The sequence below is a fragment of the Aythya marila genome (assembly GCF_965140915.1).
Source record: "Aythya marila genome assembly, chromosome: 7".
NCBI classification, from domain to species: domain Eukaryota; kingdom Metazoa; phylum Chordata; class Aves; order Anseriformes; family Anatidae; genus Aythya; species Aythya marila.
Genome location: NC_139048.1, coordinates 25,602,960 through 25,630,327, shown reverse-complemented (window position 1 = coordinate 25,630,327; position 27,368 = coordinate 25,602,960). Strand labels below are relative to the sequence as shown.

The 27,368-nt window shown below is 37.3% G+C and overlaps 1 protein-coding gene across 2 annotated transcripts; it reads right to left on the bottom strand.

Annotated features, from left to right (window-relative positions):
• Positions 1-4,872: 4,872 nt before the first annotated feature.
• On the bottom strand, positions 4,873-27,321 carry BMS1 (BMS1 ribosome biogenesis factor). Of its 2 annotated transcripts, XM_082764401.1 has the most exons (24): positions 27,286-27,321; positions 26,879-27,097; positions 26,253-26,443; positions 24,613-24,692; positions 23,276-23,464; positions 22,632-22,774; positions 21,756-21,917; positions 21,330-21,451; positions 20,478-20,674; positions 19,672-19,808; positions 18,303-19,102; positions 17,323-17,424; positions 16,032-16,189; positions 15,405-15,486; positions 14,372-14,448; positions 13,190-13,372; positions 11,384-11,572; positions 10,599-10,779; positions 10,026-10,084; positions 8,918-9,040; positions 7,755-7,902; positions 6,647-6,822; positions 6,083-6,244; positions 4,873-5,387 (listed from the first exon to the last, which is right to left on the bottom strand). In XM_082764401.1, exons 2-24 carry the CDS (start codon positions 27,058-27,060, stop codon positions 5,151-5,153), a joined length of 4,080 nt encoding a protein of 1,359 aa, XP_082620527.1. In that variant the 5' UTR covers positions 27,061-27,097; positions 27,286-27,321; the 3' UTR covers positions 4,873-5,150. The 2 variants fall into 2 exon arrangements, with proteins under 2 accessions (XP_082620527.1, XP_082620528.1); XM_082764402.1 differs by lacking the exon at positions 21,756-21,917.
• Between the last annotated feature and the right edge of the window lie 47 nt (positions 27,322-27,368).

The following is a 27,368-nucleotide window of genomic DNA, read 5'->3' as shown; positions in this document are numbered from 1 at the left end:
GCTCCATCAACAGCGACCTTTAAAGCTACAGTAAGGATGCTGTTCAAAATTGCTTGTGGAGAAACCAGTGCCTAATATGTCTAATTGCATTAGTTTGTTCCAATGCTACAGCACTCTGAAACTCTTTGAAAGCAGTATGTTGTTGGCTGAGAACAAGTTACAGTCCTTATATGAAGAAACAGTGGACATGTGGGGATATCAATGAATTGCCTCAGAGCTGTAGGGCAAAACCTGACCTCTATTTTTAGCTGTATCACCTAGCATAGACAAAGCCGTTTCAGCAGTGAAGTAAAGACTTGCTGTGGCTCTGTATATGCAAGCAACATCAAGCTATTACACATAGAATGAAAGTATTTTGACTGTCTAACATAGTTATTTTAATTATATCAATTGAATCCAATAACTATGCCACAATACCACATTAACTAACTTAGTTTGAAATACAATGTGAATGGAGCTTTTATTTCTAAATCATTATAAAGATGTAATTCCATTTTAATATAGCAAATGATATAAAATAATTCTCTCAAAGCTAGTTTGCTCGGAAATGATTCCTACCTTCTCCCACAGCCATACAACCAGCTACAGCCATATGTATTTTATCCCACCTCTTAAGTCAGTGAGAGAGGAGTTTTTCAACACCAGTGCAGAAGAAAGTGACCTGCCAATGTGCAAAGGGAACAACTGAAGCCTAGAGATGAGGTCACCCAGACACATTACAAACTGCTGGAGTGGCTATTTGCCAGATATCCACCCAAAAACCCTGCCGCTGGGGCAGGGCATGAAACTTCTTCTGCTCCAGTATGGTATCACCAACTGCAGCTTGAAAACGTACTGGAGACAATAACAGTTGAGAGAAACCAGATGTAATCTTTGAAAAATTACTCCAGATAACCAATCAAAAACAACAAGCATTCTTTTAGCTTTATGCTTCCTAGATAAGGTATTAATTCAAAAGCCAGCTCCTAGATGATCTTCAGCTACCATTAGCATTTGCTGTTACCACAGGTAGTGCTGTAGCTAAAAGGCCCTCCCTGTCAGTAACACAAGCATCCTCTTGAGCATATCCCATCACCCCCTTACATTTAATTATTCAAAATTGACGATTAGCATCACGATCTAAATAAGATACTTCAGGATACAGTTCATTTTGTGTTACCCTGCCCAGAAGACCCGTATAATGCATTCTACCACATTCTTTTTCCTTTAACATGAAAATTGTACAAAAGACTGTTTTTATTACATTTTGAAGCATGCCTGGGGCTTAATCATGAACAAGACTGCTAATTATTTGTATCTCCTGCAGCACTGATTAGGTTTATCCAAGATAAGAACAGTTCAGCCTCTTCTGCCACCTGCCAGCACTGATCGTTGTCAGCGATGCTCTCAGATAACGTGGGCTTTCTTGCTGTACTCCACTATCTGACTTGTAGTGGTAAATTATATTTTTTTGGATAATTTTCCTCACAGTTTTACTCAGCAGCTGCAGTGAGGGTCGCAGCCCAGGCACTGGCCGCCTCCTCAGCTCGCCTGCCTGGCGTTTTGGCTGGAAAATGGTTCCTGAGGAGAGGTGGCGAGCGGCCGCAGGCTGTGGGGACAGGGCTCCAGGGGGTGTGGAAACCAAAACCACAAGAGGTACCTGACAGGGTATCTTGTGTCGAGGACCAGATGCCATCACCAAATAATGCTGATGAACCAAAAGGAGACCGTCCTCACTCTTCACACTCTATAACACAAAAACCCCTCTCCAGACGCCATAGCATTACCCCGGGAGGTTTCTTTCTACTTTGGGGGTTACTTCATGTACAGTGAGGCCCTCTTTTTCTCCAAGGCTGGCAGCTTTCTCCTCAGTAAATGTGCAGCAGTTTCTGGCTGCACTTTGGCAGCCGCAGACCTGTGGTCTGGGGGCCAGGGTTGGCCCACAGCCCACTGGGGCAGGGCTGCCTCAGGACTAACCCCTTCCCTTTTCTACTCCCTCAGGACAAAGCTAAACAATTCAGTGCTCAGAATGGGCCAAAAGCACTATTAGAGATCATTGTTACTGATTTTTTTTTATATTTTTTATTTAAAAAAAAAAAAAAAGTCTTTTTGGATGAAAAACAAATACTTTTCTTACCAGGACCCTGGTAGCTGTCTTCACATACAATATTAATGCGATCTCCCAGCTATGCAAAGTCATTATTTTCAGACAAATACTCATAGTGACGATTTTAATCTATATGTTGTGCACTGCTTCTCTCATACCAGAGTTGAGGATTTATAGTGACCTTCTCCACAGCACTGTAAATCACAGCCCACGAACAATTAGCAAATGTGCTGGACCTCGGCCAAGCTCTCTATCACCATAAAACCTGGGCAGTGCTGGGCCTCTTCGAGTCCAAAGCAGTGACAGAATCTGCTGTGTTGCTTACTAAACCTGTTTTCCCTCATAAATTTCCAAAATAAAATCGGCTCTGCAAAAGACTGCAAGATATTTGCCTTTCTGTGAGCAGAGCCTCTGCCACTGCAGCAGATCTTTCCAGATGGAAGAGGTGCCCTTCCTCAGCCCGCAGCACACCAGCCTTCAGACCATCTGGTCCCACTTGAACACGCGGAATGTCCAGGTGAAAACTCATCTTAACAAATGTATATCATGGTATGAAGGTGCCCCCTCTTTTTTCTTTTTCTTCTTTAAAACCCAACTACCGGTATTTCAGATGGAAACCCAACTGCTGGTAGTTCAGATGGCTACCACCAACATTTTTCCATGGGTCAGCTACACAGACACCACCAAAGCTTTGGAAATTGCCACCCATCAGCAGACCCCCAAAAAGCCAAAGCTCACCTAAATGCCATTTCCATTTGCCATAGGAGTGCTGCTGTTAATTGCTGCAGACCAGTGGTAGGCATATGCTGACAGAGGTGTGGCAGCTCTCTCCTATCTGGTTTTGGTGACACCAAGACATAGGAAGAGGTGCCTGAGTGCAGGGAATGGGACAGAAAAACTGGGAACAGCCGCAAGTCACCAGTGACAGACGCTCCAATTGCAGTAGCACGGTGCTAAAATGAATGTTAGATAAGCTTAAATGTAGGACTTAAAACTGTACTTCAGGAGTCCTTGAAGAACTTCCCAAGCTCACAGAGTACACCAGCTTCTCTGCACAATTTGCTACATATTAAATTTCTGTAAAAAAGAAAAATCAGTTAATTTTTTTCCTCTCCCTTTGAAATGGGCTACCTAAAGAGTATAAAAAAGTATAATCCAGAATATTTTGTACAACCTTCACAAGTTAAACATTTTCATACTACTTTGGCTCTCTGAATGGCTGTCTCCACAACAAAACTATTGTTGTTATCCACTGTTTCCCAATTCATCTTTGGCAGAGCTATTACCAGCAAACTACATCAAAATAATTTTAAATTACACATAAACAGCAGAGATGAAACCGTAAGTGTTGCAGTGGTAATGTTAGGTTGGGGAAAAAAACAAAAAACAAAACAAACAAACAAACCAAAAAACAAACAAAAAACTTTGCAATTACTTGTCATGAACTGTGAGCGAAAATGCAAAAAGGAATACATAGAAGAATGGAAGATACAAACAATGGCACCTAAGACTTAAGTTTGCTCACAACGGCATAAAAATGGGATCAAGGGGAAACACTTCTTGCAAATTCAGATTATACCTAACCTACACATACAGAGACAGAGCCAACAGCTTTGTTGCAAAATTCTGAAGGCAACGGTTGTTTGTTAAGCAGAGAATCTTAAATTATTTAGAAATAAAAGATATTCACATGACCTTAGTTGAACCTTACAGGGGAAAAGAAATTACCAGCAAATTAATTTGAGTCTGGTTTCAAACCAGTATCATATAGGCAGAAATGGATGCATTAGAATTTCAATATTATGAGTACACAGAATGTTATGAGATTAATTAAGGAAGTCCTGAAATGCTAAACATTCACATAGAAGTCTACAAACCCATTCAGCAGAAAGCTTTTGTGTGAGGGAATCTGAGCCCACATGGGATCTCCCATCAGAGATAGCAAATATTACCACAGTGTAATAATAATAATGAATTTTGGCTTGACGATAAAGAGTGAATTCATTCAGGAAAGAGACCAAGAAATTACTGATTTTTATCTGAACCACTGCCTCTTTTGAGGATGAAGTATTAAAAATAGGTATATCACAGTAACTATTTGATGGCATATATGGTATAACAAAAATAAATTCCTCTGCTCTCCCAAATAATGATTGTTCAAAGCCTATCACGCTGAAAAAGATTTCAACCATCAGTTAATTTAACAGAATTGAAACTACCTGCTACTACTTCACTCATCTTAAGAAAGTTTAACTCCACACCATCAAACTAAGCTGGCCAGACATAATAAGGCATTCCCAAAGGAAGAAAATTACATTGTGCCTACCTCACAGAAAATCACCCAGTAGTTACCAGCATTCAGAAAGTATCTAACACTGCTTGGCCAGAAAGTTGCACTTAACTGAGGGGTCTACTGGCAGTCTCAGCATGCCGAAACAGCTCAAGTAACAGAAGATCTGGATGAAGCTCTGTTCTGAACATTTATTTCAGATCTAGTGAGAAGCAGAAAAATATGAGATGCGTTCATGCACGGAACAGGTGATTTAAGCAAAGGACAAAGCTACTCTAGTGGCATTTGCTAGTACATCAAAGCTAGAGAACACAAAACTCATGACCACTAACAGATGATCTTCATGCCTTTTAGTGGAAGACTTGCCAACAAAAAAATTGAGGCAACAACCCACAGTACTGCCAATTCAAACACATTCAGAGACATCCATTGGAGTTCCTTCTTCCACAGAAGTCTACTAGAATTAAGACGAAACACAAAGAATACACAGTAATTTGCAATAAAATACTTTATTAGCTGGACAGACTTGCAGCATGGATAGAAATATACTGAAATAGAAAGTCCTCCAGGATATAATGTAGAAAAATCACAATCCATACTTCTACATCTTATTTACATACATTTGCAAATGTGTTCAATACATTGAAGGAGGTCATGTTTGCATATTTTCCTGTCTTAATAGCACATTTAGTGTAGTCCAATACATTTGTTTCTTCAATAGAAAATTGCACGACTACCGTATTATTCCCATTTGCCCTGAACTCTGATAAAGTTTTACACATCCTTCTCTCCCTCACTAGATCCTTTCAAGCTTGACTTCTGCATTTTTTTCTCCTTTTGTCCCAGTATTCGATAAATTTTCTTCTTAGCCTCCTTTTGCCTCTTGAATTTTTGTTCCTCCTCCTTCTGCTTAACTTTAAGATATTCTTTAACCTGCTGTCGATGTTTCACTCTGGCTTTCTTTATCTTGTAATTATTCACTGTACTCAAGGCGTTGAGTAAGGCCGATATCTAAAACAGAAAAAAAAAAAATGAATTGAAATTTCAGTTTTGGAGCAAGAAACAGTTGAACTGCAGCTGACAACCATATAATGAATCAGAGATTCATGGCAAATTCCTAACAATTTTTGCATCTGTTCCCTAATGTCTAAAGTGGTTTAATTTAATCCATCTTGTTGAGAAGTTAAACAACGACTTAATTTTTGTGTACTCTGATTTTGGTTTGATACTATTTACAAGACTGTGCTTAACTGCTACTATCAAACACAAACTGAAGTTCAGATCTTCTTGCTTGAAAGCACTCTGCAATTCTCAATTTTTGAAGTATTTGCTTCAAGTCCCATATTGGTTAATAATACATAATAATGACGAGACAAATAAAAGACTGCAACTATCAGTTTAAGTCACCCCAATGAGAGCACTATATCCAACTGAAATACCTTGAAAATACTATGACAAGGACAGAAGTCATATTCAAGTTTTAGGTGACCTACAAGCTTAATAAAAAGACATTATCCACTCAGAGCCATTTCTATTTATGTACCATGTGACAAACAAAGAAAAAATCGCAGTGATACTTTTTCAGTAGGAGCATACATTATCTTTAGCACTAGCAATACATTCAAATGTGAAAACAATAGTTAGAAATGGTTTAAGCAACAGATTTACCAGTAGGGAATCCTTGTTTCAGAATAAGTGATAATTACCTTCTTTTCATGAGGCTCCCTGATAACAGCTGGTCTCCACTGGTCTTTTGGAGTCTTGCCTTTCTTCTCAAGGTTCTTAGGCTTGTTCTTAAATGGCAGTGCTTTCTGCAGTGCTTTAGGAATGTGGAGCTTATTGAAATGCCTTTTCTCCCTCACGATAGGCTAGAAGAATGGATATAGGGTCACGCATCTTACGTATGTTCTAAGAAGCTTTCATTGTATTTTCCAACATTCAGGGAAAAAAAAAAAAAAAAAAAGAAAAAAGTTCTCCACACCAGTTCTCCACACCCTAGCACCAAACTGTGAATGAAAACTTCACTCCTACTTTACTATCTAGATTACTTCATAAACTCTCATTGATCCAAAACAATTTGTTTTCCACTGCTTCACTTCTCTCTCATGCCAGGAAGTACTGTGTCCTGTGCATTAAAATATTAAATCACATGTTCTTACATATGCATATATGTGTTTACCCTGGGCTTAGTTGTCTGCACAGCTCTAAGCCAGAGTGCAGATTAGACTGTGATCACTGACTTAAAAAAAAAATAAATGTATTAAATATACCTTATAGAGGGAATCTTTGTTTTGTTTCAATTTGATGCCTCGTTCGTGCCTCAGCTGGCCTGTTGTCTTCATTCCTCTCCAACTGTCTTTCTCACCCGCTGGCTTCAGCAAGGATGTTACAGGGTTATAAAATTTCGGGATAGAAACAGGATACCAAGTCCTCACAAAGACAATATCTGAAAGAAAATAAAAATATCACTTGGTTGTGACAACATAGTTCATCACATCCATATTTTAAGCAAATATTGTCTGAACAGAATATATAACTAACATCTAGACCACATGCTAGTATTGTATTTGGCACATATACCAAATCTCTTCAAATTTAGGTAGAAACAATGTCATTATTTGTACACCTGGATTCTGCAAAATGCCATGAAGTTATGATGACGGTATATTCCTAAAGAGCAGCCAGCTGAATACCACCCTCCATATTCCTATTTAATTAACGAACTAGCGCAAGAGTTCATGTATCTATCTGTGCCTGTACTATGACCGATAAAAAGGATTTGCCTAACCTCTCCTTATTTTTCATTAAAGAACTAACCTGCTTTTGTTCTGTACTGTCCATAATTTCACTGTGTTTAGGACATCAGAAGTCATATAAACCTAGATAAATACAAACTCACGTTCTCAACATCACGGTGACGCTCAGCAAACACAGGAGATCACTAACCCCTGTTCTCTGCTTAATTTCCCCAACACATTAAGGGGAAGAAAAATTAACCAGTTACAATGCCACACACTGGATTTCTCAGTAAAAAAGACATCCTTCTAGTATTTGCACCACTAAATACGATTCACATTCATGAAGGAAAGCATACCACACTGTGTAAAACACTTCAAAACGCTCAGAGAAATAAATCTCCAAGACAAACCTTTTCATCTGTATACTGTAAGACTTCCAAGTATAACTGAAAGAAATCCAACATAAATGTACTTTTTTTTTATTATTTCATTCTGCATCTCAGCAGATTTCATGCTTTGTGAATTCACATCTCAATTATCAGATTCGAGAGACTGAGACGCTGCATTTCAATCTGTGAAGCAGGATGAAAGTCGTGTGATAACAGCCCCTTATCAATCTTACATGGAAAGTGCAACTTACCACTCATCAGCAACTTGTCTTCAAATGTTGCTCTAAAAGCACCTGCTGGAGCTCGGAGGGCCTTTTTGATCTGTCCTCGGATACCACTCACAGTACGAATTGCTGCACCTTCAAATTTAGCCACTTCCAACTGAGAGTTAAACATTCCCTAAAAGCGAGAATTACCCATCATTATTCAAGATGCTAAGTTTATTTCTGTGACCTATGTAGGCCACAAAAACAGAAGTCATCCTCACAAGCATCTGATGCAGAAACAAGAAGATCCGAGTATTGTCTTTATACCACAAGTACTGACCGTACCAAAAACCTACTGAACTGAATTCAATTTACTAGAAGTAATCTCCTTGGAGTCATACATCAGAGGCAATGTTTTTAGCATTAAATACATGCATTTAAAACTCTAAAACTGAGCACACTTGAGAGAATCTGTCCAGTTCTATTTGCAAGTGATTTGCTGGAAAATAGCATACCTTAAAAGTAAAGCAAGCTGCCTCAAATTGCTAGCTGTGAGACTAATACAGCTCTGCAACACTTGCGCTTCTCCTTGCATAAACTACGGGGAAATCCAGGAAAATTCTGCGTATGTTTAATGCAAATATTTGAGTGCTTGGCTGTTAGAATCAGTCCTTAGTTGCTTAATGCCCCAAATACAAAATAACCTAATTTCTTCCTCAGAGCCCAACTAAGGAGAGCTGAAGGGTCAGTCAAAATTCATTTCTGCAACATTTTCTGCCCCAGACTTTTTCATAACTATAGTTGTAAAGTCCTAAAGTACTGCTAGAAGCCATCCTTGACCCCAGAGCTGAAATTCAGTGAGATGAAGCTGCTTGAATGACACTGTGGATTGGAGAACATTCTCCAGAGTTGTCTACCACTACAGCAAGCTAACTCAAAGGTTAGGAAAGAAATCCTTATTTTCTGAGGAAGAAAATAAACTAAAAAGAACAAAACAAAACAACAACAAAACCCACACTGAGTGTGAGCCAGGTGACTGTTCCAGAATTCTTGTCTGGTTAACAAAAGTAATTGGTATTTGTTGGCTAGTACCTTTAGAGACACTGCAATGATTATGGAGAACTTCTGCCTCGGGAAAGACAAATGAACGTAGAACCAAGTTCCATTCCTTCCTAACACTAGTGAACAGTTTTATAGTACATACATACCTTAATAAAAGAAGTGTTCTTATAAATTTTGAATGGAAAGCCAGTTAGCTTTAATTTCTTCACAACAGTTATGGATTTGTCTAAATCAAGCACAACTCCTGTGGCAGCTATCCGGAAATCAGGCTGAAACACGCAGAGATCAAAGACATGGCTGAACTGTATTTATCACATAGCAATACATATGTTTACTAAATAGTGAAGAAACAATTGCATTGATACAATTACATTGCTTTTTGGAGTTTTAGTTCAGAATTTATAACATTTACAGGAATACCTCAGGATAACAAATACAAACTGACTTCATACAGACTAGTTAAGATACCGCTGACACAACATTCCTGCCATTCACTAATAAGATTCTCAGAGCTTCCATTCTAATTAACTTGGAAGCAACCTGGAAGTCCTTGTTATCTGTCTGTTTTTTTCTCTGTAAAACAGAATCTTGCTCAAAATCTCAAAGGAGAAGAGTCATGCACTGCTATAAATCACTATTATGTTGTGGACACATGATGAGAATAACCTTTTAATACTTGTAACACAATGTCTGTGCAACAGGACTTCTACAAGGTGTATTTAACAAAGAGATAATCACTACTGTCATCCTTATTACAACACCACTCATGAAACTTTTCTATGCTGTCTGTAAACAGTGATCTCTTTATGGGTAACATGCAAAAAAGATCAATACTGCTTATTTACAAGAATTCAAATACTCATAAAAACCCTACTGAGATACAGAAAAATCACATCAAGGACAAACTTTTTCAACAGAAATATTACAATCTCATCTTTTAAAAAGGTTTCAGAAATTATCTAAATACTGAGTACCCGAAAAACAAGTAGGCATAAATCCTTCCATGGAAAATAGTGTAACTGTGTTTATCATTTTCAGTATAGCAGATAAAAATTCTTGTAGGAAAAAAAAAAGCCTCAATCTAGGTTCTTATCTAATTGCAATACATCTTTTAAAAGATGAGTCCACCCACCTGCTAAGGTCCTACAATATCACTGTTTTACAACATGGAAACCTTCCTCCCTGAACTCATTTATTATAAAGATATAAATCCCATGAAAAGCAGTAGTTGACACTTTGTTGTAACAAACCTACCGTTGTGCCACTGACAGACTGAACCGCCAAAAATCCTGTCCCCTGAGGAGTGATGGGCCCTACAAGAAAATTAAATAAAAAAGCACGAAGAGCTTCATTATACAACATATAGCTTCTACGTAAAGCTCAAAACGCTTAGGAACACCTGAATAATCTCAACAAATAAAACCAAGGACAGGTTAAATAAAATATTCAATCCATTACTCAGATAAATAGCCCCACTAAAATTAAAGCAATTATTTGTGCACAAATTTACCTACATATGGAAGCATTTGTACGTTGGGCCCATACATGTGCAACTGCTCGCCTTCCCTCTGCACACAGCCAAACAAATCAGGTTCCTCCTTAATACAATAAAACCAAGCGGAATGCTCACAATAGAATTAAAAGCCAAACCTCACTACCTTCTCTTTTAGCAACTGTTTGCTTTACCGTATCATTTTTTGTTATTTTATATTCCACAGGGAACACAACTTCTTAAAGATCTTTCATTCCCAAAGTTCCCAGCTGTGTTTCCTTATAATCTTTACAGAATACAAGTAACTCAAGACAGTAGCTCCATAATGCCCTCACCCCAAAAAGTTGCTCCACAATGCATATGTTGCGGTGTGTACTTTAGAAGTCTGTGACGCCCATTGTGATCTTCAATGTAGAACATGGGGATAGTCTGAAATCGCCTCCACCCTAATGACAGAATTAAAGGATCACGTGTCTTAAGAATCTTCTTATACCATCGGTGCTTCTTCAGGCGCAACTAATTAGAAGAAAAGATAAACAATGTTATAACAAGATAATCACACTAATTTGGAAATTCAAGCCTTTACTTTCAGGAATGACTGAAAGCAGCTTCCATCTACACTAGAATTTTCTTCCTCAGAAAGCTTTTATCCTTGAACACTCTCATTAACGCTACGTTGACTGGAAAGAAAGCTAATCAGTATTTCACTTACTTCAAAATCACGTTTGCATTACAACAAGCAAACAAAATTTTATATGTTAGTAACTTTTCTCTAGTCACCTCTTGATAGAACATGAACTTTAGAATACAATTCATGCTTGTGATTTAGCAATCACAATTACAGTGTACCTTAGTCCTGAGACTTATCTGCAGAACCCTATTAGGAACATTAAATAACAGTAACATTTTTCTTCCAGTTATCTATCTAAGCCTGTGAAACTCCAGCATCTGCTATTGTAGAGTTAATTGTATCAAAAACAATTCCATTATTCAAGAGAGAAAAACAAATACTTCTGTCTGATTGCTATGTCCTCAAAAAACAGAAAATAAAAAGCAACTCCAAACACAATAAAGCACATCTGTACTGAAAGAAAATGCACTCACAGCTTTGGCTACATACCTGTACATATCCGACATTTCCTTCACTGTTGCCTAAACCTCCCAGGATAATAGGATAATGAGGGTCAAAATTCAGGACAAATTCACATGGGACATTCTCAATCTCTATGCGAACATACATCCCAGGCCGAAAGCCCTCATACTGCACTCTGGTCTCATCATCTTGATCTTCAAATTCAGCTCGATTAAGCTATGTGTCAAAGAGAAAGTCACCACGTGTTTTACAAAACTCAAGTATTAACAACTTGTTCATGAGGTGCTGGTTCTATTTAAAACATGCTAAGATTTATAGAAATCTCTCCTGAAAGATCTAATAGGTTTTGTGACTTTTTATTCAGAACCATGAATCCTCTCTGCTACCATGAGATCCTTCCAATTTGAAATCCCAAGTGGGCCTGTTAGTCTACTTGAAAGACAGTGCCCAAGAGAAGCAAATGACTGAGCCACTTCTGATACACGTTTCATAAGGGTGACTTGGGATTTTAAAAGGTACAACTGTCAAAAGCACATTTTTGATTTAGGAACCCAATTACCTTTTAAACATAACATCCTGATCTGTAGGTGCCACTTATAAGGGGACAGAGCTCGTATTTTACTCAGCAGCTTAAAAATATTTCTGTGTCCTCAGACACTCTGTATCCTCAAATGTGTCTTTTAAAGCTCTTCTGTGCCATATAAATGCAGATATTGTGTAAATATTTAACAAGATATCCTTGTGAATAAGAAAAGCTTTACCATCCTACTTGAGCTCCTGATGTTCAGTGATCTTACAATGTAAGATGCCATGTTCAAGCAAACTAATTACCACTTCCATTTTTCAAGGTACTAAGATAAGGCACAAATCTTGTGGCTCAAGTTTTGTTTGTTTGTTTTTTGTTTTATTTTTTGAAGAAGTCTTCACACATCCCCAGTTTGAGATATTTGCCCTTCCATCCTGCAGTAGGAGCACAGCCAACTGCAGGTACGTATTTCTTAAAAAGACCTCTAGTGAAACAATTGTAAATTATTTCATGTAATTTTACTGGAATTACTTGTTAACACTTTAAGTGTTCTTAGTAAGTATGTCAGTATACCACGATCACTTATGACACAGGCTAATACAACAGGGTAACACTTAGTTTAATGACTATCTGGGGCAAGATTTTATTAGAAGGGAAGACAGTGAAATTATTAGGAATTTAACACAATGTTCTTCCAAGCCAGCCAAAGAAATAAGCCACTTTTAAGTTCAGAGGATTTTATCTAGAAACAAGGCCTGGAACAAAATCAGTACCAAATTATGAGTAGTTCCCCTCAAAACTCCTACTACATGTATAGAGCATCATCACAACAATTTTTCTCAAAATAGCTTGACAGTTTGATGAGAAGACTACCATGCAAAAACTTACACATCTATTTTTAATACTGCAAAAAAAAAACACACCAAAACAATACCAGGCAAATATTTGATGCAAGTTAATATGACAAGGATTTTTACTTCCTTCCACATAAAAAGCTTCTTCTGGGGAGAGAAGGGCATCAGGACTCCTCTCTCTTGTTTTTGTCATTGTTTGGTTTATTTTTTTAAGACCTGCCATAGTAGTTCCACTACTAAGTAACAAATAGATTATTGTTAAAAACTTCTAAATACGTCAATATATGTCATGTAAACTTCATCTATTCAGCGATTTAGAATAGAGTTAACTAAATAACTCAATTTAAATTGAACTTCGATTTGTTTGGTTTGTCATGTGTGTCTCCAGCAAAGACCTGTGCGGCATTTCTGAAAACATACAGTCAGATAAATTGACAAGTTAACAGCTTGTACCTGGGCCTGTTTGTGCATTTCTTCTTTAAGATCATCAAAGTACGTGGCATCCCCTTCATCATACTCTGCATCAAACATTTCTTTCAGTTTCCGTTTCTTGTCCAGCCGCTCCTTTTTCTTTTCCTCTTCCTCAGCTTCTGGTTTGGACTTTTTTCCATCATTGCCCTCTTCCTCATTTTCAGACTGATCAAAGGCAATTTAGCAAACATGTAAAAGTGTTAACTGAAAAAAAGCCATTCTGATCAACACTTTAATACATATTAAGAAATATTTTTTCATAATGCAAGTGATTGCATTGACTTATTCGTTTCTACCTAAAATGGAAATGTTTTCTAAGTTACTCATAAAAGGGCTATGACCAAAACATTCCATAATCTTATCATATCCCTTTTCACTAAAAGGGTTCTTGACTTAACATTTATTTTAATGTTGGGGAAGAGACCCTAAAATAGGCCTATTATGCTACATCTAAAACAAGCACACATAGTAGAAGAGGAAAAAACAACTTGTTGATAGCATTGAGTAGTACTGCTCTGAGGGAAGCACTCTAGAGGCCAGAGAGGAGTAAGCTTGTTCACAAACCATTTGAACGCTGTCAAAATGATGATGTTACCCTTAATTTTATACCAACTGTAAAGACATCAAGTTGTTCAGTCTAAAAATTTATTGACTTTTCAATCTATATCATCACAGATGACTACAGCTCTGTTCTTGGGAGACATCCAAGCCACAGCAACAAAGTGCTTCCACCATCCCCTTTTATACAGATGTAAGGAATTTAAGTTTCCATTATTTGTTGTGTTTAAACAGAGCTCTGTAATCTTCCACATCAGATGACAGAGTATCAACAGTTGTGATAACACTTGCTTTTAAAGTATTTATCTTATAACTTCACATCCTCCAACTCTTGATTAAGCCTGACATCTACTGTTAAATAGTGAGATGACTTAATTAATCTACTCTATTAATTTTAAACAAATATGGTAGAATCTAAAAATACACTTTTTTGTTTGTTTGTTTGTTTTTTATAGGTTCCAGAGTCACGTATCTTTTCTTCCTTGCTCCTATTCATTTCTTTCAAGTCACAAAAATGAAATGTATTGCATGGGTTGCCTACTCGTTGATCAGCAACTCACATATACATATATACGTTGCTCCAGAATACACAAACACGGGTCATACCTCATCTTTTTCAGCAGCAGACTTTCCTTTGTGCACAACACCTGTTTCAAGATCTTCAAAATCTCCATACAGTTCTTCTGCAACAAGAAACAACCATGACATCTGACATCTAACCTGTTATACTGTCCCATAGAATTTCTCATACTTCCAGTGTTATCCTTAGAATTATTTTGTAGATTAGTTTCAGCCCAAACGTATTTACTTCCTATCCACTTTTAGAAATATGTTCTGTCTTTCCTATTCTCTATATTCTCAGCTGAACTCCACTGGATATTCCTTTTACCTTTTGATACTTATATTTTACGTTCAAATACATAAATAAAGCTTAATCATTCTAAATGAACACAGATGCTGCCTCACAAAATTCACTTCACGTAACAGGAATGCTCTTAGTTAATACTCCAATGACTCAAGGCACCTAGCAGAGCAATTGAGCTTCTTTATTAAAATAATTAAAAAGATAAATACATATAGCAGACAATTTTTAGGTTTAAAAAACTCCTAAAACTCTCAAACCTCAATCTGCAGAAACAGTATAGACATATCACTAAAGTTTTTTTTAAGTTTTTCCAAACATTTATAAAACCACAAACAAAAAACAACCTTAAAAAAAAAATCAAGATAGATCTCACTTCTGAGCCAAATGCAAGTGATCAGTTTGTATTTCCATAAAAGAGAATTTCTGTTTATTTCCACCTAGACTATCCAAAGCAATAAAATGTAGATAACTACTAACTAAATTAATATAAACAATGTGAAGTTAGTATGATCGAGTGTTAAATAAGGACCTCATTTCCTAATTTAAAATATGCAGCCTTTTTCAGAGAGCAAATTTTCAACATGTGCTACTTGCACATTTTTACGGCAACATGGAAATATATTCACATCTGTAGAATACTTTATATTACAGTTTGAAGAAAATTTCAACATAGAACTAGTGCAAAACATTCTAAATGCATAACTATGTCATATCTAAGTATTTTTTTTTTCAACTCCTTTATCCATTAGCCATTTTTAGAAGTCTTACACATACCATCTTCCTCCAACAACTTTGCAGCATCTTTATCATCTTCCCACTTTCCTGTAACAAAGCAGTCTTTAATACTGCTCATAACCTGCAAAATAAGAGTTGATAACAGGCTTTAACTATACAGGTCAACAACACAAAGGTTTTCTAATTCAGTCGCCTCTCCTCAACCATCTTCCCAGCTTAGAGATCATCTGATATTCTCACACACAGCTTCACATCAAGACATCATTACCAAAACTACATAATGCCTCAGCTGAAAGCAGGAATGAGAAACTACCTCAAATCTCGCCCAGATGTCTTTACAGATCATATTTTCACTCTTGATTCCCGTCGGTTTTTTTTTGTCTGTTTCTTACATAAACAGAAAACTGCGATCCATCAGATAATTGAGAAGCAAGCATTAAACTATCTTATCTACCTAGTTTTCTATTCAAGCGAGAACAGACCTTGAATCCTGTTAGCCAGTAAATACATCTAATGACCTAAGTAGCAAAATATATGACACTCATTGTCCCTTGCATAGGTTTGTTTCAATGCCACTCCTCCACAACAATTCAGTAGTGCTTTTGAAGACATACCCAAGACATAACCATTATATGATTTGCAAAAACAATTATCTAAGTGCATTACCTCTTCTAAGTCCCAGTCCTGAGGCTTTTCTATCAGAAACTTGGAGCAGTCAAGAGCATTAGCCTTCTCTTTGGATTCTTTGTCTGGACGTCTGACTTGAAACAAACCTCCAAGTTCATCACCTGCATCCTCACTTTCATGTTCGTTGTCCTCAATCACTACATGAAGCATACAGACAGTTGATTACATCCTCCACAGTACATGGATTACTTTCGTCAACCACCTCTTTTCTACCTCGTTTCACAACACTTGCAGTAGTTTGAGGGAAAAAAAGAAAGATGCAAGCTAAAAGCACCTTATATCAAAAATATCAAAGACTGAAGAAAAAGTCATGGTTCTGATCCAGTGTAAGGGTTAAACTAATACATAAAAAAGGAACACGTCAGGTAAGCAACAGCCAGGAAGATAACTATATGCTGTGACCATACTTGGCTTCAGTTGTGCAGTTGTTCTGTATTGAAACACAATTTACTTCACAAATTCCATGTACTTACTTGACCAACCTGAGATCTAGTTCTATTTGCATAACAGGTATTATTGCTACCAATAATGCCCCATAAGTAAACAGTGTTCTCTCAATACCGTGGCTAGAAACAATACCAAAATGATCTGGCAGTAAAAGCAACACTAAACTAGTGTTTAAGTCAAGAATATTGAACTTGAAAATCTGTCTGTATGTCTTTCCATTCCTGCACTGTGAGAGGTTTATAGAAGCCAAATTCTTACTGTATTCTACTTTATACATTCAGACAACTCCTGGCAAAGTTGTGAATTACATAGGACAAATTATATAAAAATTATTTTATCTTCTTTTCAAGTCAGCTGGCTTACTTATTGCTTTTCCTTGACAAACACCCTTAACTCAGACATAATACTAAGACATGTCTAAAAGAACAGATATTCCACTCTCCATCACTGTGAGACAGAAATTACTAAAAACAGACAATGAAAAGATACTCCTTTATGAAAGGCATCAATCACCATAATGGATCTGTGTAATAACTACTATACAATTATAGAAGCGACTAAATTTTGATGCCTTGGGGAAAATAGTTATTCTGTAAAACATGAGTAACAACCGAGTAGCCTGCCAAATGAGCTCAAAATGTTTTTATTGGAAAAGTAAAAACTGTTTTTATTAAAATTATCAGTGAAAATTAGTATTGGCAATTAAGAAACTCAATTAACTCCCCTCAAGCCTCCCTCTAAAAGTGCTCCAAGATTTAGACTCACGAACTGGGTAGCAGCTAAAAGCCTAGTAGATTGTACAAGTTTCCAGACAAATCTGTACCTGTTCCATATACAAGTTTACGAAGATTAGGGGTTGACTGTTGCTGTCTTAGAAAGGCCTGAGCTGCCTTCTGTGTGAGGTCCTCTTTCCACTTCAGTGCACCTGAAAAGGAAAAAATGCACATTGCATCCCCAGAAAATGGCAAAACTTAGGAACGACATAAATTATTTAAATAAGGACATAACCTCCCCACGCTTAAGAAATGTAAACACAATCCACAGTTTATCTTTTTTTTCATACTTCATATATACACAGAAACTTAAGTTGTGGCTAACAGGTTTTATCTCCTCTTTTATTTTTTTTTCCCTCCTGATGAACGCCAATTGTAGAAGGACAAGAGCATTAAGAGATTATTAGCAATACTAACAAATTTGACTACTTCCACGATGATACTTTTCCTGTCCAAAGCATCACAAAACAGTTGAGACTGGAAGGGACCTCTGAAGTTATCTTGTCCAGCCTCCCTACTCAAGTAGGGTCACGTAGAGCAGGTTACCCAGGACCACCCAAACAGCTTTTAAGTATGTCTGAGAAAGGAGATTCCGCAGCCTCTGTGGAAATGTGTTATGTTGCCTCAGGGCAACATATTCAAATGCTCAGGTCAATGGTTAAAACATTTTAGTAATATTCCCCCAAGAATGGTTTATTCTTTCTAAATGTAATAGAGCATCTTAATTTATTTTACATACTTATCCAGAAAGATTAAAGGTAAGAAGAAACGTATATAGAAACACTGAATTTTATAAAATTAAATCACCTCCATTTTTGAGCAAGGAAACCTGAGACCAGCTTCCTACACTACAAATCAAAGGCTTAACAACAAATAATCTGATGTTTCCAAACTTGAAGTTGGCCACTCAATACAATGCTGCCCCTCCAATACATATAATATTTACTCATTACAATATTCTTTACCAGTGAAGCCAATAAAAACATCTGCAAAACAGCTGCATTAGAAAAATTTAACATGCACAGTCTACCTGCAGTGTCAGCTGAGAAGTCTATTTTTTCTTCATACTCCTCCTCCTCTCTCAGTAGATTTTCAATATCATCATCAGCTTCAGCTTCTACAGCTTCAAGTTTATTCTGTCTACGACTATCAGCTTTCTTTATCCAAGTTTGCTGAAATTGTTTCTGATTTGACACTTCAGCTTCTAAATCATCATGTGATTGTTCTTCATCACCTCCCTCATCAAGGGATTCAACCTCAGATTCTGATGCCTCTTCTGCTGTGCAATTTCCCGAATCTGTAGTGAGCACTGTTTTCTTTTTCAGACTGCGAGCTGACAGTTGCGATCTCATTTCCCTATCTGCACTAGTTATTTCATATTTTTCAGAGTCAGCAACTCCTTTGCTTACAGCCTCGAATTCACTATCTGAGCTTTCATTCCTGTATGTCCCTTGCTCATCATCATCATCTTCCTCCATCTCATTTTCTTCAGGTGCAGTTTCTCCTTCTTCTTCAGAACTCATCTCAAGATCGTCCTCACTATCTGCAAATGCTGGAAGTTCACTCATGGATTCCTCTTTAGCCACCTCTGTTTTCAGGTGCTTAGCACTCCCAAGAGCCATCTCTTCCTCCTCATCACTTTCTTCCTCCGCATCTTCTTCATCGTCACCATCACTTCCATCCTCAGACATGGCTTCTTCTTCTTGGTCATCTTCCTCATCACTAACTGCATCAACATTTTCTTTCTTCTCTTCTTCATCAAATAATGCCTTCCGACGTACTCTTCCAGTCTTCGGATCAATCTGCCTCTCTTCTTTTGGCATCACAAACCTGTTTTCAAAGATCACATTTGGGGGAAAGAGAGTTAAGTGCAAGTAAATTTTAGTGAAACAATTAAGCTTCATGTTAATATTTTAAAGCCTTTCTGTAGGAGGAATATCAAAAACAGAGAGAGGTTATAGAAAACACTAGAAAGGCAACAGACTTAAGTACGGTAAACCTCTTAGTTCAAGAATACACACTACATTATAGGCCTACAGAATTCTAAGAAATTTCTCAATTTTCCATTGAAAGAAAATGGGTTATACAAGGAATTCAAGGAATTTCACTGAAGATTATAACTACCGTTCTCCAAAGCTCTGACGAATAGCACAGTTAAACTTCTTAACACCATATCAGCATGGAATTTCTGGATGGCAGAATTATACTGGTTGCAAAACTTTAACACCAGTTGTTTCTCAAAATACGTACTTGGTATGAGAAGTCTTAGAAGACAAAGAAATAGGCAATGAGCCATTCTACTAATTGTGCTCTATTAAGAATTTTTCATAAGTTAAAACATAAAACCAGAGACTCTTTAATGTTCAAACACTATGCAATGTTCAAAATTCAAAACTTACTCTTGTCCCACGTCTTCTGAACCTAATGGTCTAGAGTCCATGAAGAGAGAAACCTTGCTTGATGCCATCTTAACATCAATTGCTGAATGAGTGGAGATGAGGCTCTGAACTAGTTCATGATTTGGTCTCACATCCTCCTGGTAAAAAAACATTTTTTTACATTTAAATTAGGATGAATAAACAAACAACTAATTAAGTCATTCATCTGCCTAAAACAGTAGAAATATTCATTTGTTAAGAAAAAAATTCTGAAGCATTTTCAATACACATTTTCTCAGCATAGCAAGGTCTCACTTCTTCAACAAATGCATGTAGTATTAACCCATGAAAAATGAAAGATGGCCTCCTTCACAGTATGTAACCACTACAGTAAATACAAGCAATCTTATGTACTATCGACCTTCAGCAGAATACAGAGGAACACAGCTAAAGTCAATTGTTTCATATGCAAAATACGTCATCTCTCCCTTTGACCAGTCAAATCCTTTACGTGCTTTCCTGCAAGTATCCTACTTTACATAGCAAGAACAATAATATCCCAGCACCAGGAGCTTCCGTAAGTCTTAAGTCAATGCTTTGACAGTTTCCAAAACTAACTTCAATTACTTATTAGTAATTGATCTTTCAAATGTTTTGCACAACATTTTACAAAGAAAAATCAATAGAACAGAAAAATAAGTTAACCAACATATAGGGATTTTTTTTTTCTTTTTAGTAAGCTTATTATTAAGCACTTCATTTTGGCTCTAAAGGTGAAAACTACATTCTGTAAGACAGGAGAATTCATATCAACAACATTCCTTTACCTCTTTGTTTTCATGAGCATGGCTTCCACCAAGGTCAATATAAACAGCGTCCTTATCATACACGATACCCCCCACTCCTGAGAGAGGGGCATAGATTAGCTTCTCTTTCTCACTTAATGAACGCTTCTTCTGCTGTTCAGGTAGAGCACAGGGGTCTGGTAGGAAACTCACATCACTCACAGTAAAGTCCCCTACACCTGGGGTGACAGACAATGAAGCAATAAGGCTGTCACAAAGTTTAAATTCTAAAATGTGTACAGTTCATCACAAAGAGGTAAAGAAACATAACAGTGTTCAGTAATTTTTCAGCAGCAAGCTTTGTATCAAATATCTGATTCTTCTGTTTACCATTGAGCTTAGAGAAGCTTACGTTTTGTCACTAGAATACTGAAAAGCTTTGTGTTTGCCTGTTTTTAATAAGAAAATTAGTAACTCACTTTCCTCAGTAGGATTGCAAATTTAGTATTATCATATCTCCGAATTTAAGCTTTTAAATCATGCACTTAAATACTAAATTTATTCAGAAAGTATGAGAAATTTTACATAAGCCAAATTTCATTTTCACTACTAGAGCTAGTTTACACTACAAGCACCTTTTAAAGCAAAACACCGCTGATGATCTTCAGATGCTGCCAATATAATCTAACACTGTAAGAGAACCGCAGAATTAAAAGCTAAACTATTTACAAGAATGCATTTCTACAGGAATGTTATTATAAAAAACAATTTCCAAGACCGTAGAAAGGTGAAAAAAATTACAATGTACTGTTTAAAGATGCAAATAAATTCACAATAAAAATAACATCAGCTACACAGATCAGCACAAACAATTTTAAGAATCTGATAAATTACCTGGCATATGAATTTGGCTCTTATTTTTTAAGTGTGCTCCTCTTAAGTAGCCATAAACTGATACCTTCCTGTCACATTTGGGATTGATTCGGACATCCTCTGGGTTTGTCAAATCTTCCATTCTACCCAACATTAAAAAAAAAAAAACAATAAAAATTAAGAGAATAGAACTGTGGCACTAGTAAGTCATGCTTTGCAAACTCTAAAAATCAAACTGGTAAATGACAAATATCATGAAGGGAAAAAAAAATTAAAATAAAACCGCAAAATATTTTTGAAGTTGCATCATCATGTCCAACAACATATTTCCAGAGGACATACTGACACTTCCCTAAACGTATACCTCTTGCTTAACATTTTAGTCATTATTTACACACACGAACTCCTCAAATCAATTTTGCTAGTAGAGGGAAAATGAGTTATCACCTTAAGAATCTGAAAGATGTATTCCTTTCAGCCATGTAGTACCTTCTTTTCCTTAATAATGTCAGCGAGCAACACAAAAAATACCACATGGACTGGCAGAGGGAAAAATAGACTGATTTCAGGCAGATGAGATGGAAACTGCTTCCACTACTGCTTTCTACGCTGCACAAAGGAGGAAACAAAAACAGCCAAAGAGGGGACACTTATTCTGGCTGCAGATGAACTTAAAACCCAGCCAGAAACCAAAGTAATTTTAACAGTTAGAGTAACCTAAAACAACGTGACTGAAAGCCTACAGAGTGTTTTTGTCTCTTTTTCTCCGTCTTTGCTTTGCGTATCTGCATGATGCTTACCTACTTCTCCAAGATTTTTTTTCTAAAGAATTTCAGCTTTGAAAGAAACTGTTCTAGATCCTTGTAAGAGTTTAATCATAATTGTAAGCGTTCTGGCAATAAAACATGAAAAGAGAGGTAATTTCTCAGGTAGGTATAGCCATCATGAAGATTGCTTTCATGTTGCACATGAACTAATTCACCAGCCCTTGTTAAACTGCTAGAGTGCTTTTTTACTTTTCTACAGAGATTTAATATAATCATAAACAAGGAGGATCCTTTAATTACTTATTTTCCTGGGTTTCAAAAGGATTTACTATATACCAAAGGCCAGGCAACATGATCCAATGCAAGTAGAAAATGAATGGCTAAACTCACAAATGCAAACTTAAAAGTATATTTTAATTTCCCCCAAGCCATCAAGATAATTACTAAATACCCATTACACACATAAAGCTGACTGGTTCTAATAATACATGAATGACCTTTTTAACTGCAAAGGTGTTTTCTATGCTGAGAATAAAGATCAGAGAAAAGCACACACCTGTCTGCAAGAACGTACGGGTGAGAGGTTTGCCAAGTAAGAGGTCGGAATTTCATAACAGAGATAAAACGCCCCAAGTTGTGAATTTCCTGCTTTTGATATTCTCCGTGAACCATCCCAGACAGATAGAACAGCTTAGCACCCTAAACACGTTAAAAAGACATAAAACCATTAAATATCATTTTAATACCTGCAAAACTGAAAAAGCCAATGGAATTCTAGTTCGTAAATTATAAATGTAAATTGCAATTTAAAATGGATTCCAAAAGATCAAACTAATTGGCTTAATTCAACATGAAAACTGCCCCCTAAATCTTAGGAAAAGACAACTGATAGTGAAAGAAAAAAATGGTCCAAAGGTTCAGTTTGTCTCCTAAATTGAACAAGCACATCCCCCTTGCATAATACCTGTGTAACAGACCTTTTTACTAGTACAACACATTTAGTAGCTTGGGACACAGAATAATTATCCAAGTATTTCAGTAAATAGAAGATCACATTATCTGATATAATATCAAAATTGTCCATTTAGAGTATTATCAAAGAGATTTTAACAATGCCGTAATTTTTTTAAGTATTGCTTTAGTCTTAATTCAGCCTAATTTAATGCACAATATACAGAAAATGAATGCTGGATGTCATACCGGATATACTTCAGTCCAGAATCTGTGCTTTAACTTCTTTTTTGTCTTCTTTAATTGTTTGTTGTTCTTGAATGTATCCAGGTGGGTAAGAATTCCCATAATTTTGGGAAAGCCATGTACCTGACAAATGTTCAGGAATTCAAATGTTTCCATCTCGAATCCAAAGCTGGCATCAATAAGCATCAGAACCTGAAAGACACAAGATCATCGTTTCACTGGAAGACCACCACGATACCTATACGAGCTAATTTCAAAGACCAAGCCATTAAAGGTCATAACCTTCTTCAGAACAAAAATCCTGCAAAAGTTTTGTTATGTATTTTCATATAACCTGAAAACCAACTTGGTCTTTTTAATTACACTATCCATCTTAAATGCTTCAGAATTTAGTTCAGTTTAGGAAATCAGATCAGCTTTTCCAGTCAATCAAATCTTTGCACTGATCTCATTTGCACACTCTCACGAATAGAACTATGGAAGAACACAGCTGCCCTATGAATGCAATAATATACACTATTATACGAAGGCCCAAATAGGTATCTACTTGGCAAATTTTAAAAATGAAAAATAGAAAACCCTCCAATATTGGCAGGAATGACTAATAAAATTAAGTTATCCCTCAGCTACGGGTATCTTTGTCTTAGATTCATTAAGACCTCTAAGGCAGAGTGTTTTGGTAAAGCAAGACAAACAAGCTTTCTTCACACACTGTAATACTGTTGTGCATCGCTCAAATACACTGACACAAGAAAGTGGCACCCAAAGTAACATGAAAACGGAAGCAAAGCCATGTTAGGTCCTCAGCAACGAAGAACTTAAAATGCATGGCAAATAATGAAAAAGGTCAGCGAGTTATTATGTAATCTCAGCCTCCTAACAATAAGCCCAAATACATTCACAGCATCATTGTCTGCATTCAGCATTTTAAACATGTCACATCTACTTTCTGACAGATTTTTGCAGATTGTTTTTAATACATCTCACTTCCTCAAGTAGAAAACATGCAGATAGAACAGTATCTGGACTATTGTATGTACTTGAATTCAGTCAATATTTAGCTAAGGATCTCAAGCCCTATCGGCTATGAACACTCAATGGACACAAAATTCTACATAGATAGATGGACTGTGCATCAGGTCCTCACTACAAACAGACTTAATAAATTTTACCAGAAGTTACAAAGGTGATCACATTTCACTGAAATCAACCACACGGCTGCACAGCAGCCTTCAAAGACAGACATCAGATTGCATCAAAGAAACTCTTGGTACAGTCCAGTCAAAAGATGTACTTTCAATATTTATTTTTATTAAAATGACCATCTATCATTAACTTACCAAATCAGCAACTTTAGCCAGGTCAATCATTGTGTTAATGTCACATCCACATTCAATAATAGTTAGCCTGCGTTTTTTACCTGAAAACAAGATTAAGAAGAACCAAAAACTGAAACAGAAAGCAAATTAATTACTCCACAGCTTGCTTTTCCAATTTATACTCCTTAAGTCCCTAAATAGTATCTGGGACTCACATTCTTGTCTAACATATAGACTGAACAATGTCACATTTGTCAAGTGCCTGTTAACATACGCTTTTAGTTCTGCTAAATTTTAACCTTTTGGTTTAAAATTATCAGGTTGAGTACATGGTTTCAAAGAAGTTGTCCTGCCTTTTCCAAAAACAATATTAATTTCAAAAAAGGTTGTTTTCTTTTTGTTTGTTTTTACTTTGAAGAAAACCTCTGCTTATCCTTAGTAACCCAGAGTTAGTACCAAGGACTTTATTTTACAGATACTTTTCCAGGTAATATCAAAAGGACAAAACTACACTCTGATACAGTTTAAAAAAAAAAAAAAAAAAAAAAGTAGAGGGTAAGAAAGATTTCTTAACATGCACCTCAATTAGAAGGAAGTACCCAGAGTTAATTTGACCTGACTAACCAGAGTTGTCCAATGAAACTTTAGACAAGAATGACATCTTGAAATAACTATCGTCTAAAGTTACCAAATTTCAGTCCCTGAGTCCCAATAGACCAACCAAGAAATCCAATTTAACACATTTTTCCCTTTCAATTTTTCCCTTTTCCATATTCGTCAATTATTCCTTGCAAATAGCAGATCACAGAATTATAGAATGGTTCAGGTTAGAAGAGATCACTAAAATCATCCAGTCCAGCCTTTGACCTAGTACTTACAATTCCACCACTAAACCATGCTACGGAGTTCTACATCTACATCTTTCCTGAAGGCCTCCAGGGATGGTGACTCAACCACTTCTCCCTGGGCAGCCTGTTCCAATGCTGCACAGATTTATTAGTTTAAATCTGTGGAGTCTACCTACACCAAACATGGCTGTCTAGATCCAAGCAAGATCTCCTGTAAAAATTCTTTTGCTGAGATGCTCCTCCTAGGACCTCAGTGATCCAACTGGTAATACGCAAGAAAAGTAAAGAAAAGAACAAGCTAGGCCAAAGGAAAATTGGGACTGAAAATTTCACAAAAAAGAAATGGAAATGACTAGGGGATGAGGTGGAGAAACATAACTGGAAATGGCTAAGCAAATTAACTCTTGGTCTAAGAAAGAAAGGTAAACAAAGATGGGACTGTAAGTCAGGGAACCTTAAAGAATGAGAAACGCATGTAGAAGCTAAGATAAAGCTAGAGAAAATCAGTTCAAGAGGGAAAAGAGAACCCAATAGAAAATGAAAACTAGGAAAAATATTTGGGGATGGAAAAAACAGACAAAAGGCCAGAAAGAAAAAAGAGAACTGGGATCCTAGCAGGGTGGAAAGTACAAGTTTAGAAATGCAAAAGCCCTAGTCTCACTATTCTGTTAGTGAACATGCCTGATAACACACCCAAATGATTTCTTCAACGTGACCAAAAATTATGAGAATGTGAACACATTCTAACCCTAAAAGCAAGACAACTAAGGAGTGTAAAATAAGCATTTCAATTTCTTGTATCTTTGTTCTCACCTGAAACAATTGTAACAGGACCCCGGATTTCAACCAATTTTTGCCTTGTGAAGTTCTTAATGAGACATTTTATTAAAGTGCTCTTTCCAACCTTGGGAGGGCCAACAACAACCACCACCACAGGAGGTGGCTCCAAAGGAGTACGGTCAACCACAGGGATGTGATGTTTTTTAGTCTTCAAATCCTGAGTTCTGAGAATAAATTTATAACAAAAAAAAAAAAAAAAAGAACAAAACACATACAATTCAGTAACGTTTCTTTTTGAAAGTCTTCAGCAGATGCAAAAATCCAAACATGAAGTTTCAACAGGCGCCTGGCTGCTACTGTCCATGTGGAACTCCGACAATCTGAAGAGCTACACAGATTTTGTTCTTTCCATTTCGAATAGCACACCTGCAGCACCTGATGCAGATGCAGAAAGCACTGCACTGGTGACACACGTGTAAGTTACAACACAACCTTGGAAATGGTGAAAGCTTCATGAGCACGCAAGTTACACTATATGCATTTCTCCTCAAAGGCGTACAGAAACCCCAGCCAAAGTCCGTCCAGCCGCCTAACTCTGCACGTTGCACACCGTATACATATCCCTGTTCCTTATATATATATATACCCCTGTTCCTTACCTGTGGAAAGTTCTGGCCATCCGCACCGCGGACTGGACCGTGAAGGCTTTGGGGTTTCTTTTCCGAGCATCCTCCTCGTCCCCTATTCCTAGATCATTGAGGTAACGTTTCCTTTTCTTCTCCGCCTTCGGCCCGCTGTGCTTCGCACGGTGCTTCTTCTTCTTCTTCTCCTTCTCCTCCATCTCCCCCGCTCAGCAGCAGCCCACACGCAGCCGGCTCCTGTGCGCGGCGCAGGAAGCGCAGCCATTAGCCCACGTGTAACACCGCGGCCCCCCCGCGGCCCCCCCACCACCCCGGCAGCGCCACGGGGCCCGCTCCAGGCGGCGGCCGCCTCCCGTGCCTCCCGTCCCGCCCGGACACCCGCGACCACCACCGGCCCCGGGGCTCCCGGGGAGCGCGGCGCCCACCTGCCCCCTTCCTCCGCTCCCAGCGCCGCGGTGCAGGGTCCCTTCTCCCCCGAAAGCAGCGGCCACGCCTCGCGTTCCGGGCT

What these genes read in the sequence shown, in the direction of transcription:
- BMS1 (XM_082764401.1), bottom strand. Translation starts at nt 27,060, where the DNA reads ATGGAGGAGAAGGAGAAGAAGAAGAAGAAGCACCGTGCGAAGCACAGC. An exon ending in ATGCTCATGAAAACAAAGAG is followed by an intron (nt 19,809 to 20,477) that starts GTAAAGGAATGT and finishes TTTTTTTACCAG; the next exon opens with GAGGATGTGAGACCAAATCA. An exon ending in GGGAGCCTCATGAAAAGAAG is followed by an intron (nt 5,388 to 6,082) that starts GTAATTATCACT and finishes TTTCTGTTTTAG; the next exon opens with ATATCGGCCTTACTCAACGC.